The following is a 21,789-nucleotide window of genomic DNA, read 5'->3' as shown; positions in this document are numbered from 1 at the left end:
ACCTCCATCAATTATATCACTAATTACCCGCCTCCTCCCAGCAGATTAATCATTTAAGGTCAATAAAAACAAAACAACCTGGCCTTTACCCTTTCACAGTGAAGTGAAGTGGCTCAATATTACTCAACCAGTGAGGGCTGCAGCAGACCTCGTCCCCTTTGCTCTTGTGTGGGAGGATTTGTCGGATTTGCAGCGCGCCGGAACCCCAAGAGAGCTCCCTGCGTCCTTCTGACCCCGGTTGAGGGTGCTGTTTAACCCTTTTGTGTAGACAGGCTCTCAGGGTCAAAGGTGGGTGGAGGGTGGGGGCTTTGGAGACTCAAAGAAGGCAGAGAGGAGGGCCACTTACGCTCAGGGGCAATCAAGAGCAGTTAATATTTCCTCCTGTTTTACTGCGCCTGAGCGAGGCTGCTGATCTGTGGGCAAATCGCCGTGTCCGTTCTGTCCCACCGCGTCCATTTCACCAGTCCAACAAAGCCCCTCACCTGACTACGGCTTCCTGTTTGATTGAATACTAGCAAGTAAGTCATTAATGTAGAAAGCTTCTGGTTACTGACGCCTCACCTCCCCTTTTTCTATTTGTGGATTAACTTTTGGGTCACATGCTGTCTGACACAGATGGATATAGATCCCAGTATGTGAAGGTGAAAGCTTTGGGTCCAGAGTTACTTGTCCTTTGCAGATTTAGAGTAGCATTCCACGACAATAGAGATTAGGGTGTTGTAACTGATAACCAGCTGGAGGTGAGCCAAGTGGGTGGTTCCATCTTTCACCTTCAAGGTAGGTCGGCCGTTCACTGATGGAACTTTCCATTAGTTGTTGCCAGTGAGAGGTTGTTGGTTTTTTGTTGCCTTTATGATGAAGTGTAGTAGTAGTGGTTAGTATTTGATGGAAGTTTCCATTGTCAATGATCAGCTCGATCTGTTTAATACTAAATAGTGGCAGCTTATGAACCTTTGGCGGTGTTATTGACATTTCTCCAAGAGGCACAGCAAGGCCCCCTGGGATTTCACTGTTAAGGCCTAATCTCTGCCAAGCTAATAGATTTACCCTGTGCTGCCGTGTTGTCTTTAATTACTGTATCTCATGACACCGGGACGGTCTGCGTGTTGCTATTTGCATAGCTTAGGGCCGGATCAACCCTTTAAGCTTGCCGTCGTTATTCGCTCCAAGGTCTACTTTCAATCTAAAGTTAAGACGAAGCGAGATTGTAAAGCCCTCCTGTGTCTTTCTCTCTTTGGTGGTGTGTAGGTGTGTGTGTGTGTGTGTGTGTGTGTGGAGTGTCCATCTCTACTTTGACTGAGAGGCACATATTTATAATGATTTATTTCAGCCTGCCTATCACGAATGGCTCCTAGTTTATGACCTCACACGCTCATTGTTTTGGACAGATGGCATTTCATCAGTAAAATACAGACATGCGACCTCTCTCCTACTCCTCCTCATAGCTCATCCCATTGACATAATATTAAAGTGTATCTGTATATAGATACATTGTCGGCTTCCACACACAATCCTTATCAGACGTGAGAAAAGCAAGGAAGGGAGACGACAAAGGAAGAGAAGGGAGTGAGGGGTTACAGTCCTCCTTATAGACACATCCACATAATAAGTGGGCTGATAAGCTGTTGGATCAGGCATCCCAAACACAGGAAGCCATTTCAGAAACTCACATATTTATGTATCAGCTTCCTGCTCCCTCGTAGCCAAGCTGTCTGCTCTCTGCATACTCTGACGCTGGATTTGAAACTAATAGCTGTCATTTGGTGCAATTCACAAGCAAGGGAAGAATGATGTGCATTATGAGAAAGCCAAAGAATAGGGAAGAGCGTAGGTGTTTGAAAGTGCCTCCGCTTGGTGAGCGTGCGCGTACGCGTGCACCTGTTTGTTCTGTGCCAGACAGAAACAGAAAGGGAGATGCCGAGATTGATCCAGACAGGAAGAGAGAAAAGGGGCGAAGGCAACACTGAAGGAGAGGAAGAAAGAGAGAATGAGAGTAATGGTGGCGGCTGTTTGCGTGAGTGCATTAACAATGCTGTAAAGCGAGCTCATCTCAGGACTTCCCATATAACTGCCATCTGTCTGGTTGTAAATTTGTAGGAGGCGGGGAAAGAGTGATGGGGGGGCACGCAGCAACGCGGTGGGGACATGCCATCTGAGAACCCATTTGCCAATAGTTCCTGTGCCTCCATTACATGGGAGACATCTCACCATGCCAGCCCCATAGCACATGATGGCTGCCGGCATGCTAATGTGTATATTAAGAGTAACATATCTTCTTAGCCTGTCTGGACCAGGGAGACGGCGGTGGGTAATCTTTGAAACATCCGTGCCAGAGACTAGGAAGGTCTTTGGTTTTATTCAGATGAATTGGCTGCTGTCCAGTGTGGATATTTGTGTTGGGCAGGGAGCGACGTGATGCATATGCTCCGGTTCTTTCATCGGATGCATTACCTTTGTTCTCTACGCGGCTGTGTGTCTTTTGTTTTTTTTCATGAAAAGGGATCTGGCCAAGGTCACAGAGGAAGAGGACGGCAAGTCATTCGTGTTACAGCAGCGTCGTATTAAGTTACAGCGAGCATTACATTAATCTGTCAAGATTGCAATAAAAGAGAGATCGGGATTAGGCGGAGTGAAAGTGAATATTTTAATCAGGCGTGTATCTGTGTGTCCACCGTCCATAGGCTGACCTGGGAGTTTATAGAGGGGTGGGGGGAGGAGGAAGAGGGGATGTTTAGGGAGGTTTGCATTATCATTCCATTTTCCTTTTATTGCCCCCAACCAATCTCTGGTCTCTGCCCTCCTCTCCAGGTCTGACACCACCTACCACGCCCCCACACAAAGCCAGTCAAGAGAATCCTTTCAAAGCATCGCTCAAAACCAAGTTGTCTTCATGTTCCTCCTCGGCCTTGGCATGCAAAAGAGCCAGGCTGAGCGAGTTGGGCCCCGGCGCTCTGGCCCATCCCCCAGGTGCCTCAGGCGGGGGCCCCGCCAGGAAGGGTCCTGAACAGACTGAGCTCTACGCCCAGCTGAGCAAAGCGTCCACCGCCCTCCCTTACTCTGTCTCCCTACACACAGCAGGGGGCGGCCTTGAGGAGCATTGCAGCGCTAGCAACAACAAGCGGGCGGCGCCGCGTGGCTACAGTGACCACGACTATTGCCAGGCGTCAGCTAGCACAAAGAAGGACAGCGGCACGGTCAATGCAGCTGTTGACGTGACTACGGCAGCGGGCGGCACGGTCACCCCAGGTGCCACTGTTGCGCCCGTGCCCACTGCAGGCATGGCGGAGGGCAGGCATGCAGAATGTAAGGACTCAGCCATGCCGCTGTCCTCTTCTTCATCTTCATTGTCTTGTACTCCATCATCAGCTTCATCCTGTTCTTTGGCTAAGCAGTTGCAGGAGGGTATTTCCTCTGCGGTTCAAGAAGCAGCCCGGGGGCAGGGGGCCGGGGAGCAGACGCTCACCCGGATCACCCACACGCCCTCGCACCAGGCCACTACAGACACCGGCAGGGAGCAGCAGCTCGCTTCTGCAGCCAGCCGCAAGCTCCTGTGCGACCAGGAAATCAGAGCAGAACTCAATAAGCACTTTGGCCACCCCATGAAAGCCTTCTATAGCCAAGGTGGCCCGGAGAGAGCGGGGGAAGCAGGCAATGCAATGAACAAGGCCGCTGCCCCTCCGCCCCTCCAGGAGGGAGCGGGCAGCAACTGCTCCTCCCAGAGAGGCAACCTCCACCCCGGGTTCCTGTGTTTCCACGACGAGCTGGAGCTGGGCGAGGGCCGCGAGGGTCGCTTCCTCTATCCGTGGGAGGGCACCCCTCTGGACCTGCTCTTTGACTGTGCCCCCCGCTCCCCCTCCTGTTCCCCGCCATCCAGCTGCTCGCCCTCACGAGGCTCTGTCTCCCCGCAGTCCTCCCTCCTCCTCTCGCCCAGCAGGCCGTCCTGTTGGGCCAGCAGCGGCTCCCGCTCCCGCTCTCGCTCGCACTCCGGCTCCCGCAGCTCTTCCTCTCGCTACCGGAGACGCTCGCTCTCCAGCTCACCTGATAGACGCCCCTCCTCCTGGTAAGTTGCTCGTCCTCGCTCTCATACACGCCGCACAAACACGCCACACAAACACGCCACACAAACACGCACTACCGCCTCCTTTGGCCAAAGCTTGTCTGCGCCCCCCTCTCGCAGTTTAAACAGGGCTCGGACGCGGCGGGGGGTAAAGCTTAGTCGTGTAAAACAGGCCTGTTCAGTTGTCGCCGCTGGTGTCGGACAGCGTAGCCCCAGTAAGGCTCTCAGCATGGGCCCGTGAGCCTCTGCCTTCCCGGGGCTAAACACAGGATGGATCTGTCACGTCTTAGACAAAGACTAAGCAGAGGTGAACAGAGATTGAACCAATTCCAAGCAAATAGTTTGAGTAACCAGATTTGCCCGAGTCTCGCCCGTTAAACCAGGCGGCGTCCTCGTTACTCGGCGAGAGAAATGCCCCGAAAAAGCGATTTTGAAAAGGTTAAGCGGTGAAGACATTCCCACAACAATACAAAGTGATAAAAATAGAAGAAGAAAATGAAGGCTGCCAGAGGCGTCGGACGTTTCAACAGTATGAGTTTTCCTCTCTAAGCAGGGGGTTTTATTTGAGTGTCTTCCTAACATTCACCCGCCTCGCTCGCTCCCTTGCATACAGCAGCTTTTGTGTTTGATGCCGGGGCTATTGTTTTAAGCGGCAGCTGTTGTTTTTGCTGAGCGGCAACCCTCCCCTCCTCTTCACATCCCCCAGAGATGAAAGCAAAATCCAGGCTGTGGGAATGTAGTCTCAGTACTCCTCTCAAAAGAGACTGCGGTTATCACAGCCCCCCCTTAGAACTACATTTCCCATGCTCCCCTTTGATCAGAGCCGAGGGGGCTTTCTGCCGGGGTCCTCCAGTGTGCCAGGGAGGGAATTCAGTTTGTCAGTCGCAGTTCATTGAGTCCCGCACGGTGCCGGGGCCTCCGCTGCAGTGACTCAGTTTGTTTGCCTGATTACTTAAAGGTCAGTTTACTCCACAGACCTCAATCGAATCACTTCATCCTGTTTCAGGCTTTCTTGTTCTTTGCTCAGCATCAACTCACTCACAAATTACACAGCAGCGGTCTCCAGGCTGTTGATTGTAAGCGGACACAAACACGGGGACATCAGCTTTTTCCCCGACACATTGTGTTCATGGTAAAAAAAAAAAATCAGTGACATAATTCTCAAAGTCCCATTCCTCTGTTTCAATTTTCTCAACATCACTTCCACCATCTTGCTGAACAGACATTCCTTTGCTTCACTGAGCAACCTAAACTTTTCTACCTTTTTTTCAGCTACGCTTCAATAATTAAGCATCAGGGGCTTAAGTAGTTTGAGGGTACAAGCGCTGTGTTGGCACTGCTGAGGGCCGCGGCGTTGACCTCGTCCTCATACAACATAGATTTGCACACCCACACTTTACCCGCACCGGAAAGTTTGACTTCTTTCCACCAAAATATTTTCGGGCTCGGGATCACATGAGGACAAATCCAAGCAGACCACAGAATCCAGCAGTCAGTGACAACGAGCGGTGACGTTTACCTCTTCTCTTCTCTTCTCTTCCCAGGTCACGTCACAACGCCGACCCCAGCACGATTCGTTCCAGGACTCACAAGAGCCCCCAGAGTCAGGCTCGATCTCCCGTCAGGTGCAGGCCAAGGTAAAGACTGAAGTGCCATTATATCACTTTGTTTAAGCTAAAGCGCCAAGTGACAAACGTTTGTTCAAAGATGTCTACGAGGAAAGAGAACAGCTCCCACATGATGCAGAAACAAGCGTTTGTCCTTGTTTCCATTCCCTGTGATTCCCTTTTTACATCACAAATGAAGCCTTCCTCAGTCAGTCACATCCACACTGACACCATTCAGAGCAAATATTTATAATTGATTATGTTTTATCCGGCTCGTGACAGAACGTACCCGAGTTGTAAGCATGCATATTGACTCACAAGCTGGAGCTTCCGGCTGTGTCCATGATGCTGACCGGTGCGGAGGGACGACATCATACGCAGAGAAGCATTGGGGCAGGGCGGAAGGAGAGCGAGCACGACGCCCGCCTCTCCGCGCTGAGCTTATTTTGCAACCAGGCGTCTAATGACACCAGACAGGCCACAGACTCCGCTCGTCACTGGGAAACTTAACGGACACATCTTGCGCTCGTCTGGGGTGGGGGGGAGAAAGTTGCACTTTCCTTCTTGATGAAGCCCTAACTAAGCAGAAAGTAATGAAATGTGAAGTTGTGCTGACAGTTGCAGCTGCCTGGATCCCCGACCGTGCTGCTCGCCGACACTCCCGTGGGCTTCTGCTGCGGGCTTCATAATCATAGCGACGGCGAGGAGACGTCTTATTAACAGGGCCGCTTCTCTCCCTTTGCAGCCCTCCCTCGCATGCATCGCTCATTAGAGAACAAGGGGCGACTCCTTTGTGAATACACGCGATTGTCTAGAGGAGTCATGGTCAGGGAGGGGGGACTTTAGAGGAGGAGGGGAGAGGATACTGATGTCATACGTGTCTCATCCACCACAGGTATGACAGCTACGAAGATTACCAGCACGAGAGGCTGAAGAGGGAGGAGTACCGCCGCGACTACGAGAAGCGGGAGTTCGAAAGGGCCGAGCAGAGAGAGAAACAAAAGCAGAAAGCAATAGTGAGTCAACACACACAGCTGACATCTCATTTCCTCTGTTGGCTTTTTTCTACTCTCTGTCCCTCCTGCTGCAGTAGATAAAGAACCACATGCAATCAATGCCGTGGCACACACTCACACTCAGAGAGACGGAGTGCGAGCGTGTGCCACAGCACGACCACGGCCAGGGCACCAACAGAAAAACGCACGAAGTGAGTTCCTGAATGATTCAGGCGACAGGCCCTTCCTCTTTATCTCCGGGTTGTGTATTTTTAACATCCCCGTCGTCTGGAAATACTGTCGACTCTCATTAATCACACCACGGGGGTAAAATGTTAAAATAGTGGAAAACAGAAACCGGCAGAGCGAAACGACAACGCAGGGATCAAAAGCAAAAGGCAATGATTCTCTGGCTGTGAGCTTCTCTTTCCCTTCTCTGTATCCATTTCAATATTCAGCCCGATGCGGTGAGTTTCGCGTTTCTCCCGTATCTCCGCTCTCCTTGTCTCCCCGTGTGAAGTTACTCAGGTGTCCGCCGGGTAACGTCACAAGCACCGCTGGAAGAGACTCGCCTTGAATAATGCAGGAAAGTGAGCTTGGCTCGGCGTGCAAGGCGGGAGAGACAATTAGGAGCAGTAAAGCTCAAGCTGTCAAACCGGGGGGACGGAGATGTAAAATCCAGCTTTGTCTTTTTCTCTCCCCCCTTTTTCTCTGTTTGTGATATACACACACACACGCACACACACACACAGGCAGCCCCCAGGGTGCCATCAAGAACAGACCGCCTATTTATCAGCTGTCAGCAACTCAACCCCCTAATTCAGCAAATACTTTCTTCTCAAACAGTATATAAGCACTAAAAAGCCTCAGAAACTGTAAACGGTAGTTAATTTGTATTTTCTCCGGTGTTCTTTACAAGTGGAAAAGGGGGGCAAAGGTGAACTTTGAGTTGAGCTCCTAGCAACTGATTTACATATGTGCCATCAGACATGTCTCAATGAACTTATCCCTCTAATCGCAAGTAAATGAATGAATAAATAAGTAATACTCATGATACGCTGTAGCCCCGGGCTTTGTGCCGTATTATATAATTAGCAGATGCAATTAAATTACTGAAAAGCTATAATTGCAGCCTGGTGCAGTTTGTTGCTAAATTATTCGGCTTTGACCCCCCTGTCCTCTGAGGTTCAAGGAACACGGTGTTTTTTTGCCCCGTGGCTCGCCGCTGCGGCTCCAAACGCTCCCTCTCCGCTGTGTATGTATAATATTAACACGTTTGGTTTAAGCAGTCGTGCTCGGCGCCGCTGCTGCCGCGTTTTCAAAGCAGAAAATAGTCTCCCCTTACATAAACGTAAAGCTGAGTCACTCCACCGCTTTATTTTTAGACTTTGGAAAAGAGGAAGCAGCAGCCCTCACTTAAGACACAGCATCATTTGATAAAAATCACTACGCCTCTGGCTGATGAGTTGCAGAGAGGAAGAGGAATTGTGGTGCCAAGGTGGATTGAAAGCACGTCCAAAGTGCAACTCTATCAGATAAGAGGAAGCAAGTTGAAGCAGAGGAACGCAACAGAGAAGGGGGGGGCGGAGTGGTCCGGGTGCGCTTAATTCAGGTTGCAGCATCCACAGGAGTGATCAAGAGCGATTCATTAAGTCCTCAGTGGAGGAAAGATGGGAAAAGGAAGGAGCGAGTTCCACCTTTTAATCTGCCTCTGTCTTTCCCCTTAACGAGCAGGAGGAGAGACGAGCGGTGTACGTGGGGCGGCTGAGGTCGGACTGCACCCGGACAGAGTTGAAGTGCCGCTTTGAAGTGTTCGGCGAGATCGAGGAGTGTGCTGTGAACCTGAGGGACGACGGGTAAGACACCCCGCCCCCGCTACCCCTGTAGGAGGAGCGTGCGTGAGCGTGTGCGCCGTGTCCGTGCGCACTATCTATACCGTAGAGCTGGTAATTAGAGTCAAAGTCGATGCGCTTGTTTGAGGTGTAAGGCAAAGACGGGGGGGCGGGGGGTTCAATGTCTGCTAGCATCTCCCGATCCATCACTTTGTAGGACTATACTGCCCCAAAGTTACACCGTTATTGATTTGTTATTTTGCATATAAATAGCACGAACGTCATTTTAGACAAGGCCCACCGCCCCCCAATCCCCCCACACACACATATACACACACACACACACTGTTGTTACCTCACTGCACCACTCTGAGTCACACTTTTTTCTTCTTTCTGACGCAGGGACAATTTTGGCTTCATCACGTACCGCTACACTTGTGACGCCTTCGCCGCCCTTGTGAACGGACACACCTTGCGCAGGTCGAACGAGCCTCAGTTCGAGCTGTGCTTCGGCGGACAAAAGCAGTTCTGCAAATCGCATTACACGGACTTGGGTAAGTAAGTGCAGCTTTGTTGTCCGCTCATCCGCCTCCGCTTCCCCCCCCACGCCCCCCCCACACACACATCCACCCCAGTAGTCATACAATAATGTTTTGCGTAAGGGCCGTCACAGCGGGGAGAGAGAGAGAGAGAGGGAGAAAGGCCACGGCGATGATCAAAAGAGACGGACGAGGCCGGCGGGCACTCAGGGTTCAAAAGGGCAAAGGGAATCCAGAGATCACTGTGCACCAACCCGCCAGGAATAGGCTGCTCTTTTTTTCCTCCCCTCTGCCGGTTGGGGGAATGCAGCCCAGCCACAGTATCTTCGGGAATACGTAGCCAATCCCATTACTCACACAGACGTGGACTGCATGTTCCTACTTTGTCTGTGCGAAGAGCGCAAGGATAAAAGGTGCAGGAGGGGGGGAAGGTAGATGGCACCTGAAATACATCCGCACCTGTGTGGCCACGGAGCACAGGGGAGGAAGTGAGAGGAGGTGGAGAGCGGGAGAGAGAGAGAGAGGAGAGATGAGGAGCAAGGTTACGTTCCGACCACCACCACCCACAAGTCTGTAGAGTCTGTAGAGTTCTGTACTGTTCCAGCTGTTGAAGGACCTGGCGTTTGGCGTAGGGGGGAGGGGCTCAAAGCAAGGGTTTGAAGGCATTGATCTGTTACGTGGGCCTGTGCGTAAGTGCGGGAGCTTCTGCATGGTCGGACGCATGGGCTTCGGCTCTCCTGGACTTAAATAGCCGTGGCGTAAGGTTGAATGACGCATTTCATAAATAATGCAAGTTAACAATGAAATCAAAGCCGTTCCCTCAGGCACGATGCCCCACTTTAGCTGCTTTATCCATCTTGCAAGGCCGTGACGAAGGTGGAGATCCTTCAGGAGCCGTGCGGAAACTTAAAGACGCCCTCCGGATACGTTTTCAACTTGTGGAAAATACACTGGACACTCAATACTACAAGTGATCCGGTACTGAAGGAGGAGGTATAGGGAGCCAGTTTGCTCTTTATCCTCCGCTCAGTATGTTTACACACACAGGCTAAAACTTTATTGCACTTGAATTAATGAAAACAAAGGAAAATGCAAATGTTTTAGTACAATATTCCGCTGACATTTATTCACGGGGGATATGTGAGGTCAGGGAAGTATAATGCGGCGCTACAAATAGGGTCAACGGGTCGCTCGAGAGAAGAAGAGCCGGCGTCTTGAATAGACAATGTGGTTATACTATATTTTCAAAGCATGCGCTCCGAGCCATCAGCATTTTTAAGAGAGGCCGCTATGAGAAATTGACTCGCACAGAAACAGTTGCTAATCCGGGAGCCTTGAGGATAGACATTATCCCGAAATTGACTAATCAGTCCAGTGAAATGAAAAGTCCTTCATCCGACTGCCTCTTTGTCCGGATCAGGCTATTTTGGTCCTCCCTCTCCTGGTAGCGCAGGATAAAGAGATTGAGAGGAGGCGAGGTATTGTCGCAGCGAGGCAGCCGAACCTTGCCCCCTCCGCTCAGTCTTGTGGGTACTCGCTTGTTTTTGCTGTTTTCCGAGACACTGTCCATTAGTTTTAAGTGGAGCGGCGGTTTATTTTTCATTCCTCAAGGTGCGCAGTGTGACAGTATCCACCCCTCGGCCACAGCATTAGATCACGAGTTGCGTTTCTTGGCTGCCACGGTCATTCCCATTTCTCAAAGCTCTTGGAATGTCTGCCGCCCCCTTTGGGGGCCCCATTTGTGAAGCTGTCTGCCACCAGAGATAAGATACTCCGCAGTGTATCAGTACAAATGCACACCTTTATTGCTTTTGATTTAAAGGAGACATATTATGCTGCTTTCCGTGCTCTTGTTTTCATTTAGAGGTCTATTTCTAAAACCTTACAATGCTCCAATGTGCAGACAACACCGCTCCACTTCTGTCCTGCAGCAGGTTTAACATGAATCACTCGGTGACGCCAACACGTAACGAAAGTAAAGGATCAATCACAAACGAAACTGTCAGTTTAGGTTGGTCTCAATGGGTGCGTTTCTCTGAGGATGCACCTTGAGAACTTAAATCTGGACGAGGACAAGGGATTGTGTTTTGTTTAGGGATTGTGTTTTGTCATTTATCATCTCTACTCTGTACTGAGCACCCCCCCATTATGTAATAATGAATAAGTCTTTCAGGTAAACTTGTAATCATGACACAATGAGTCATGTCAACAGAGATAACAGGGCACACTTTCAATTTCACCTCACCTCCTTGAAGATATCCGTGGCATCGTGCGGTGGTTGAAGACAATTTCACACACAAAGCCAAATTTGTCCATTTGTGAGAGTCACAAATTTAGCGGGAACCATCAGAAAGGGCGTGTCAGACCCCGCTAGAGAATCCAGCAGGCGCTTTGTTTGAAGCACACTGAGGCTTTAATGGTGAAACGGCACAAAGATCAATCAGGCGGTTCCCTGTGACGAGAGAACGCAGAGCTCGTCTTTTTGTTATGTCATTTTCAAAGGAGTTCCCGACTGCTAACCACCGCGAATCCTTCTCCTTTTCAGACTCCCACTCAGATGACTTTGATCCAGCCTCTACGAAAAGCAAGTACGACTCCATGGATTTTGACAGCTTGCTGAGGGAGGCCCAGCGCAGCCTGAGAAGGTAACAAGTTGAGCGGCACCCGCTGTCTTTTCACAAAGAGGGACTTCTGATACCTCACGGTCGCCTCTCGCTCCTTTCGCTGGACGAGACCACCAGAAGTTTTACGCTCTATATCATAGAGTTTATTTAAAAAAAACTAAAAAACTAGTCTATAGACCTTATATCAATATAAATGAATATATCAACAATAAAGTTTACATGAACATAGCTGCTGAAGAGCTGGGGAGAGACGTTGCATTCTGGGAAAGCCAGTGAATCCTCAGAACCTGTGCGCGGGTTTCGTGCACTCTACTGCTGTACAACGATCACTGAAAGAGAACAAACAAACACTTTCATGATTACTACTCTTTTTTTTTTCTCCAAGCACTACAATTACCCACAATTCTTTGCGGGGTGAAAACATGCAGCTTGTTCAGCCAGATTTGTTGAGGTTTCTTTTTGTTTGTTTTTCCGCTGTTGATTTTTGTCTTTTATTGGAAATCTGGTGTTTGGATGTGGTGTTACGTTACAAACCAAGATGGAATCGTATCCCGGAAGGCGACAAAGCTCGAAAGGTAACATGGTCGTCTACATTTGACGGAAAAATGTAGCCGTGTATTTACAAATATAAAAAGGAATATTTTTATTTTCTGTACATATCGGATAAAGTTCTTTATTTGTTACAGCTATGCACTGTAAAACGCAGCCTTTTTTTAAAAACGGAGGACAAAATTTTTCTTAATTCCGAATGTCGATCTGTAGTCATGGCAATACTGTATAACACATATTGTACACCTACACGATGTTTAGAAGACATGATATGATTGTAAAAAAAGTTTTAAAAAATCTGTGTCCGAGTGCTCATTTTGAGGGAGCATGTGAACAAATGTCCTTTTTTAAGTTATTTTGTTGGGGAAAAAAACAAACAGTCAACCATGTATAGTTTTCTCTGTTTATAAAGTTTCTCAATCAGTGTTTTTTGCTTATACGACCTGTGTAAAATGCATTTTTAACGTGTTTTTCATGATTGTAAAAATGTACCCCATTTTTTATTAATTATTTCTGAAACAATCAATATATATATATATAAATATAAATACATATATATATATATATATATACACACAGTATATACATGTATAACTCAGTTTGATTGAATTGCTTTGTATAGTTTTTGATTTGGAGGATTTACTGCATTCAGATCGTTTCAATCAGTACAACGCGTATTTATGTATTTATTTTGATATTTGAATCAAACATATTTATGGGCTCCATTCTACATGGCACGCCTCAGAAAGATTGATCTGCTATTTATGTCGTCCTTTGATTTGTGTTATTTAACGTTCAATCACTTGACAGGGTGTACAATAAACGCTTTGGTGGGGATGTTATTACTTTCTATGCCTTTTCCGAAAACAATCAAAACATTCAGCGAATCGCCATTCTCGTGACCTCGCGGCGGCTCTCCTGGCCGACCGGCGAGCTCCAGGTTTCTCTCTCTCTCTCCGTAAGCAGAACACGAAGCAATAAAATACTTTTGGTTTTTCTCGCAGGAATTTTGTTGTAACCACTGGAAACACTTTCGCTCCACACGTGCTTGATTATGTGAATGCCAAACGAAAGTTTACAATTTCCTTTCCTCAATTTTTTAAAGATCTTGTATTTGATGTACAAAATATATAAATATATATATACACAATGATGATACTACTAATAATATTCACAACAATTACAAGATGATTGATGATAATAACAATGATGATATAAATGAAAGAAAAAACTATATAAAAAGCAATAAATTATTTTTCAGAGGTGTATTTTAGCTCCTATTGTTGTGTGATTTTTGGACTTGACCCATTACCCAGCCGCTGGTAGCGAGGAAGACTCCATTCCACTGTTGCGTCACGGCGACGCGACACTTTGCGGTAAATACTTTAATGTCTCGCTTCCACCTGCTCGACCCTTTAATATGTATTTGAGGCGATGTAATTGTGACGCGCTCAATGTGACATCTGTGCAACTTTAGCCTGTGTGTGTGTGAGCGTGAGTGTGTGCGTTTGTGTATGTGTGTGTGTGTGTGTGTGTGTGTGTGTGCGCAACGTGCAGAGTTGACATTGTCACCGTGTCTGTTTGTTGTGAGGTTATTACAGCTTAGAACTCTTTGGACATCAGCTGTCTGATTGGCAGATTCCCATAAGCCCCCTGGAGTGAAACAGCCCGACAATGTATCAGCATTACCATGACACTTTTCAACACCCCCTTCCCCTTTATTCGCACACACACACTCACCGCCCTTACAGTCCAGATATCACAGCGGCGTCGATGTGATATAAAAGGTAACCTTGCAGCTTCTGGTTCAATTAATATCCCGTTACCGATGGGAGCCGAGTAATGAGAGAACTGGCCTCCCATCTGAGGAAAATCGTTTTGCGTGAAGGCCCGGCTGATCACAGGCCGCCTTTCATGGAGTTTGACTGCACAGACGAGAAGCGGCTAATTTTCCGAGATGCAAAGGGGCAAAAATGAGTTTTGGGGGGTTGGGGTGGTGGGGGGGAATGGAAGGGAAGGGTGGGGAGGAAGGACAAAAAAATCCCTTTACCTGTGTTTTCTGACGTGGTTTCACTTTTTTGCTGTCTGTGTTGCGTTTGGGTAATGGTGTCGTGTCCCATTTGATAGATGTGGCTTTAATCATTGTAATAAAAAAATCACAAAAAAAATGCTTTGTAAATTGCCTAGAGTAGCAATATATTACAACACCTTATGGTTCAAATTTCAAACTGTGGCGGACTTTTTAATAATGTGACCTGCTGAGGAACTTGCCACTGCTTAAACGTTTGTCGGGTAATCATGTTTCTTTTGGAAGGACAATATGTGTGTGAGCGAAATAGGTGTGTGCGTTTGTGTTTTTTTGGCAGGTATGTGTGGATTTGAAGATGGAAATGAGAATGGAAGTGCATTTGAATGTGTGTGTGTGTGTGTGTTTGTGTGTGTGTGTTGGGGGGATTGCTTCGGGTTGTTACCACTTTGTGTCCTATCCACGTTGCCTTCTGCCAAGTCCTTACCAATGCCTTTGTGGTTCTACCTATTGTATGACTTTCTCGTGAATTTCATTTTTTATGTGCAATTCTCATCAGCCTCACCATGCCAATAAAGGGAAATGTGTTTGAAAACCTTTCTGAACCTTTCTTTCTTCCTCTCTCTCCGTCGCTCCACTCTCTGTCCTGATGTCAATACACAGATTCCCACAACGGAGGCTCTATTTTGAACCAAGCTTTTGAACAGGTTTATCTGCTTCTATGTTGGCAATTGGATTTCAACACACAAATTAAAGCTGTGGCTACATTGAGCTACAATGAGCTTCAGTTATTGCTCTGATTTGAGCTTTGTACACTGATTCACTCACGTTTTGATGAATTACCCTCCAAAGCTTCTACACCTTAAAGGAACACATTATAGAGATTCCCAACTGCTCATCCCATCTTTTTGGAATGGCTTAATGTGGAAAAACACAACAATAGTCTGCACTTACCTTTGCTGCAGCACTGCTTTGAACACTGAGTGAAAACCTTTAAGGACTGGTGCATCAACACCTGCAGAATGTGAAGTTGTTGGATCCAGAAATTGTGGGTGTGTCTGTGTCACATGGTGATGTCAATGTGTTTCAGACGGGCTAATCAGAATGTATATATATATATATAAATAATAAAATATGGATGTGGATAACAAAGTGTAACTGGGAGGCCTTTAAAGGAGGATTTGTGAGAACATGCAATTAAATTCAATTTAATGTCTCTTCTTCCCACCTTTCACATATCAAAGCGTCTCACGCAACTTTCCCCTTTTGATATTCCCGTCACCTGGGAGAGAACGCAGTCGCTGCTGTCTGTGTCCACAACTTGACTTAAGCCGAAAGTCTGCAAGCTAATTAAAAAGTTTGGGGGGTGGGGGGAACAATTTCATTAATGCGACCGAGAGTTACACCGAGTTGATGGCGTGCTTGATATTCAATGCTGCCTCATGATTAGAAACAATCTTCCCACCACTCACACACACACACACACACACATGCCTTAGCCTGGGAGCTATGATCACACTGGGAGCCTCTGCCATTTTTTCTTCCACCGACGATGGGAGAACTATGGGAAGAATGTGCATTAAACTTTAAGGCTGGGGGTCTGATTGTGTTTTTTATTAAGGCATCCGTTTAGCCCCAGAGAAGAGAGCGGCTCGCTTTCATTTCAGCTCGGCTGCGGCGTGGAGGCGGGAGGTCTCCCTCTGCTTGCCCTTTCCACGGAATGAAACTGTCCCTGGAAGTCTCTCTGCTCCCTGTCGCCCCCGACCCCACCACCTCCTCCTCTCTCTCTCCATGGCGATAGGGGGGGCTGTGTTTTTGATCTGTTATGTATCTTTTTTTATTATTAACCAGTAGATAAGCGGCTATCTCTGCATCAGCTGGAAGTAAGTGGTAACCTTGGAGATAATGGGGGGGGGGTGTTGATGGGGCCCGGGCTCTCTGTGGGACAAACACAAGAGATGCTGCGGCTGAGAATTGTGCAGCTCTGTGTTTTACTTGCTGCTGGGAAAAACCTTCGGAAAATGCAAGCGAGCTTCTTTGTTTTCCTTCGTATTTAGTGAGATCTTGTACCCGTAAGAGCAAAAGCGAAAATCTGTAGAAACGGTGTAAAAGTGACGACAGGTCGGATCTGAAGCTGTATGCTTCTGCTGCTGGGTGTCAAGGAGCAGGATAATAAGATTAGAGTACCTGGGACTAGATAATTAAAGCCTGTGGGGTGGAACATGAACGATCCTACCAGCAATCAACTATTAAGAACTCGTTTTTTCTCTTGGACAAGCACGTCATACATCAAGAGTACAAATGTTCTGTTGCCGAAGGAGTCATTTCCCCTCCCCTCTCGACGGGGAGACAGCTGATGTTATTTATCTCTGATTCTATCACAATAATTAAAGTTAGGCGACGGTGATTATCGCTGACGACAAGGCCGGCAGAGAGAGAATATAAACAAGATTATAGCGTGAGGAGATGACAGATTAGGATGCCGTTGGCGATGACGCAACCACATCAAAGAAATGGCGTCAAGATGCAACGCCTCCAGTGTCCCTCCGAGCTTTCCTCTCGCTCTGGAACTTTCCCATCTCCTTCTCGCTCCCGTTGTCTTGTCTCTTTATTTTTAGCAGATCTGGCACGTGAGTGTAATCAGTTGCCAGGCAGATCTCAATGCTCCTGCGGTGTTCCGGCGGAAGTCAAAGCCACGAGACTTTGGGGTAACTCAAGGAAGAAGCAAAACCTTCAAACATCAGGAAAGTGATGATTAGAATGTTGCTTAGAAGGTCTGAAAGTTCTGGAAGAAACAAGGCAACATTTGTTGTCGTTTGGCGTTCATTTATTGAAACCAGCACCATTTTCCCCCCTACAAGCCCTCTATCGTATGCCACCTTATGGGGACGATAATGACAGCGCTATTAAAATCGCAATCTCCCTATCCAGCATTCTTGTTTCAGCAGTTTCTGCTTTAAAGAGTAATGAGGAACAGAAGGACAGTATTCTTCTTCCCCCCAAACTATCAACTTTGGGGACTGAATGAATTCTTTGCTAGATAATTAATGGCTACAGACAAATGGTGGTTGATTGAGCGACTCATCCCTCTATTTTCAATCACCATCTGCTGTGTGTTGCCGGCGAAAAACAATGTTAATTACCTCGAGTGTGCCCAAGACGTGGCGTATTAATTAGAACAACAAAAAAAGGCAAACCTAAATGATTCCAGCGTTCCAGTGTGTGCCATTGTGTGTTTTTGTCTGCGTTCATAAAGATTCCGTTAATGGGTTGGAATAGCAATCAGCTCCAGAGGCCAATCCTTTGGTAATTTGCCTTTTTGATCAGTTTCTAAACAATATTGCCTTGTTGCATCTTCGCCATAACTGCTGTGCTTCCTCTGGGCCAAGGCCGGCCTTTGAGAACACTCGGGCCCGCGACTCTCCGCCACGCGGCTGGAACGTCAACAGAACGATGGAATCTGGAGCTTGACCGTGGGGAACGCCAGCTAACGGAGCATTAGGGCTCCTGGCAGCAGACAGAGGGGGGCGGGGGGTGAGCATCACCTGTGGAAAAAGACAGACGAAGAAGATGAGAGTCGTTGGCTGCCCGAGTCGACACCCCCTGCCGCAGAGGATGGCGGGAGAAGATCTTGATGGGCCCACAGAATTCCAGAACCGCCACTAACGAGCCAGCGTAGAGAGCAAGATGTAAATGTGATGAAGTGAGACGCACATCATCAGTAATTATTTGGCAATCATCGAGTAGCATCAATAACAATTAGCATAATTTCCATGACTTAAGTACTTAATGACTTCAGTCAAAATACTGACGAATCAAATATGCTTATTTCCTTTGTATAAATAGGTCATTTGCATCCGTTTCAGGCGACATAAGGACATCAAGTACTTTAGATAAAAAGTAGGCATGCAAGACCTGAATAACAAAATAAGCTTTGCCTCAGTGTCTCAAGTTCCTCAAATTCTTTACTTAATTAGTCCAATGTCTGTTAAGATCTGTGGCTTGAGTTCAAGTAATGTTGCTGGTCCAAGATCCAGGTTACAGAAACGTAAACAAACTGCACCATCATGACCGTCATGTAGTTCTGACCCATTTGGTGAATTGACCCCCTGTCTACTGCACTTGTAAGTAATTTGTTAGTGGCTGTCTCGCTTCATTTTAACATGATGACAGCACTGTAGCTGGGGTTTGGAGTTTCCGACGGTAGCATATAATGAAAAAAAGACACTAACAACTCTAGGGGGCTCCATAGATAACATGGTACTGCTTTCACTAGAATTCAACTTAAATAAATGTCAATAATTGAAGTAAAAAGCATGAACAATAATATGTATAAAAGTAAAGTACTCATTTCGATAATAGAAATAGACAAGCAAGCATGTGAGTGACAGTGCTCCCTTTAAAATGAAGTCCTCAATCCGCAAGGAAGCCTCAGATAAAGGTAGAAGAGTCAAAGGTACATTATTTTCGAGAGATTCCAGTAGTAAGAATACCTCAAAAATGTACCTAACTTGAGTAAATGTAGTATAGCATCACAGTCATACTAGTTGGAGCCATCTTTTATTATGGCTCAATTCAAAGCTTGACAAAATGACTCAACTCTCTCTCTCTCTCTCTTTCTCTCTTTCTCTCTCTCTCTCTCTCTCTCTCTCTCTCTCTCTCTCTCTCTCTCTCTCTCTCTCTCTCTCTCTCTCAGGCATCAACCCTGCATCACACAGTGAGCCATAGTTGAAATGGGGGATGTGGACAGTTATTGTTTGTTTGCACTATTTATGCCAATGTACAGTCTGCAGCAAATAGCGCCATAATGTAATAATTCATTCTGGTTGTCTGGTGCTTCCATCCATTAGTTTAATGATATCCTATACCGCCATAGAAAGTGTCCCGGGAACCCTGACTGCTAAAATTGTGCATGTGGGAAGTCAGAATATATGACGCGCCCGTGGAATCAAACTGCTGATGTAGTGCCCTTGAGCAAGACACTGCGCGACACAGCTGAAAGAGATAATACAGGAAATCGAGTATAAAACGAAGCAGACAGTCGATGTCCGTGTCCAGCGTTCCTCGTTTCACAGTTCACATACACATTCACTGACATCATCACTCCATTTAAAGACCTCAGCCCGTCTCAGAATAATGATAAGCTTCAGCAGGCACAGCGGCAGCAGAATGAGCTCCATTTGTGCGGCGGGGGGAGGAGGATTTTCAGTTTTAAAATAATCTGTTATCGCTGATACTTTGTGATGTAACCAATAATTGACTACTGAGGAGTTTAAGCAGCTGATGAATTGGAGAGGAACATTAAAAGACGGGAGAGATTCATAATTATTAGTTTATTCGTCACACAGTGCTCAGTCATCAACAGGAAAGAAGCTAAAGTGAGCCGCAGTCTGCCTCAGAGACTAATGTTCACCTACAAGACTGGAAATAAGTCCACAAATTGAAGAAATTAACAATTGACAAATGCAAAATGTACACACAATTATTGAATGGTAGAAAAGTGGAGTTATACTGTCCAAAGCTTTATCCAGGGTGATCTAGTCTGGAGTATACGTATATATATTATGTTTAACACTTGAGACTCATGCCTGTAGAAATGCGTCTACAGGTCCCAAAGCCTTTTTTCACTTTTTTTTACTCAAAGCAATCATTATTTAACTCATGTTAGTCAAATTAATTATATTTTAAAGAGAACTATATTGTTTAATTTGACATTTTTCTAACTTTTTACTTTTAAATGTGTTTTTTTCTTTTTTTTGCCTTTTGTCACTCAGTGTGCACAGCAGCGCTACGGCAAAGCGACAGCAGAAGTGTAGCAATGTTGTTGTCCCCTTTAAGCACGATAACTGATAAAACCAAATCTATATCTTTAGTTTCTTAGCAAATGAATGAATACAGTAGTAGTCCAGGTGAGAGTTCATTGGTGGCAATGATGGGATTCCATGACTAAAAAGCCAATTAGTTTTTACTTTGGATACAGAAATAGCATGACATCAGAGCCTTGTATTATGGATAAACACACATTATCACCACGTAACCCTTTCATCTGTGTTTTGTGAGTGCACTTAATGCCATTGTCATCCCAAATAATTACAGATTCCCTTTGTAATCAAACTTCCCTCTGTGTTTAAATTGTCAAAACTTTCAACCACGGCAACCGTTCAACTCAAATGCACGGACAGCCTGAGCTATAATTACGGGACAAAAATACCACCGTGCTTTAATCCACATGGTAATAATGCTATTAAAATGGTGTTTCTTGGACTTGGTGATCTTCTGAGACAATGCCGACAATTCAATTAACCCTGTTTTAACACTTTGTTTCAACTTCCTGCGAGGGGGTAATTTGCTTAAAACATACTTCAGTTGTTATAATTATTGGCCAATTTGAGATTTGTCCCTTGTTTACGTCAGAGGAGAAGCGTTTCCAGCAGATTGCATCTATTTTCATCCAAGACGACGTCTCATTTTTAAAAAGCGTTGGCCGTATTGATTACTATTGACGTGTTTGTTTAACTAAAATGAAATGCGGGAGAGGAAAGAGTGACAAAACAAATAGTTAGTTTCTGCCGTGTTACACTCGGACGACGATGATGAATTGTTGCCAGCTTCCTCTCCCTGCACGGAAAAGTTGGGCCCTACGCGCCCACGATGAAAGTTTCAGCCTCACACAAGTTTTGATCATCTCATCTCACAACCAAGAAGCTGCACTTCTCCTCCCCCTTCTCCTCCTCCTCCTACTCCTCCTCTTCCTCTTAACAATGAGACAGGGCAAAAAGTTGTAGGACAAAAGGGAGGTTTGTGGGAAGTCTTCACATTGCACCAACTGGTTATTTTTAAATGTGACACGTTCGGGGAAGAAACAATTGTATTACGGCAAAGGGAATTATCAGAGCTGTCTGAGGACATAAAGCGTGACAATCCAAATATGTGAAAAGAAGACAATGGGGTGTGTATAAGGAGGCAAGATTGTTATTGTTCTTGCTAAGAGAGCTGCCATGATTTGATGGCGAGTGCTCATTGGGGTTTGCTGTGGGTTAATTTTGTATGATTTCATAGGAGGAGGAAGAAGAGGAAGAGCACAATTGCGACAAAGCATAATAGTAATTGTGCGGGAGGTGTCTTTGTGACGCTGATGCAGGTGTTATTGTGTCCTGCTGCGAGGACAACAGGATGGCACATTTTCAGCAAAAACAAGGACAATGCTGTGTTGTGGACTTTTTGCATTTGCATATGAAACGCAGCCATACTGTAATGTGAGAGCGTTTGAACAATTTCGCTGAGTGAATTAGGATCAATTCAGCTCCGGAGCACTTTTGGAAGGACAAACGCCGCACCTGGACCAATCAGCGCTGATTGGAGAGTGGCTGCTTGCCCCAACACGCTCGCACAAACACAGCTGACGCGAGAGGATTCCCACATCTCCAGGGAAGAAGAAGAAGTTTCGAGTCAAACTTTAAACTGTGTGTGTGTGTGTGTGTCAGTATTTCTCCTCATCATTTCACCTATGTGAGGGGCGATGCCTCGTTTTGCCTGCCGTTTGAGTGCTGAGCCAGAAGC

General features: G+C 46.5%; 1 protein-coding gene across 6 annotated transcripts in view; it reads left to right on the top strand.

Annotated features, from left to right (window-relative positions):
* ppargc1a (peroxisome proliferator-activated receptor gamma, coactivator 1 alpha) overlaps positions 1 to 12,559 on the top strand; it is a 34,888-nt gene extending 22,329 nt beyond the window's left edge. For 4 of the 6 annotated variants that reach the window (XM_076143792.1, XM_076143798.1, XM_076143795.1 and 1 more), the window contains exons 8-13: positions 2,809 to 4,060; positions 5,602 to 5,694; positions 6,560 to 6,680; positions 8,394 to 8,515; positions 8,894 to 9,045; positions 11,576 to 12,559. In XM_076143792.1, the coding sequence (XP_075999907.1) occupies positions 2,809 to 4,060; positions 5,602 to 5,694; positions 6,560 to 6,680; positions 8,394 to 8,515; positions 8,894 to 9,045; positions 11,576 to 11,679 (1,844 nt within the window). In that variant the 3' untranslated portion in view covers positions 11,680 to 12,559. Of the gene's footprint in view, positions 1 to 2,808; positions 4,061 to 5,601; positions 5,695 to 6,559; positions 6,681 to 8,390; positions 8,516 to 8,893; positions 9,046 to 11,575 lie in introns of all 6 variants that reach the window. The other 2 variants (XM_076143796.1, XM_076143794.1) reach the window with 1 other exon arrangement.
* The last annotated feature ends 9,230 nt before the right edge of the window (positions 12,560 to 21,789 follow it).

Source organism: Genypterus blacodes, unplaced genomic scaffold (genome assembly GCF_046128005.1).
Source record: "Genypterus blacodes isolate CSIRO-AG114 ecotype Tasmania unplaced genomic scaffold, CSIRO-AGI_Gbla_v1 ptg000027l_1, whole genome shotgun sequence".
Classification (NCBI taxonomy): Eukaryota; Metazoa; Chordata; class Actinopteri; order Ophidiiformes; family Ophidiidae; genus Genypterus; species Genypterus blacodes.
Note: the sequence above shows the minus strand (reverse complement) of the source record. Positions and strands in the feature narration are given on the sequence as shown.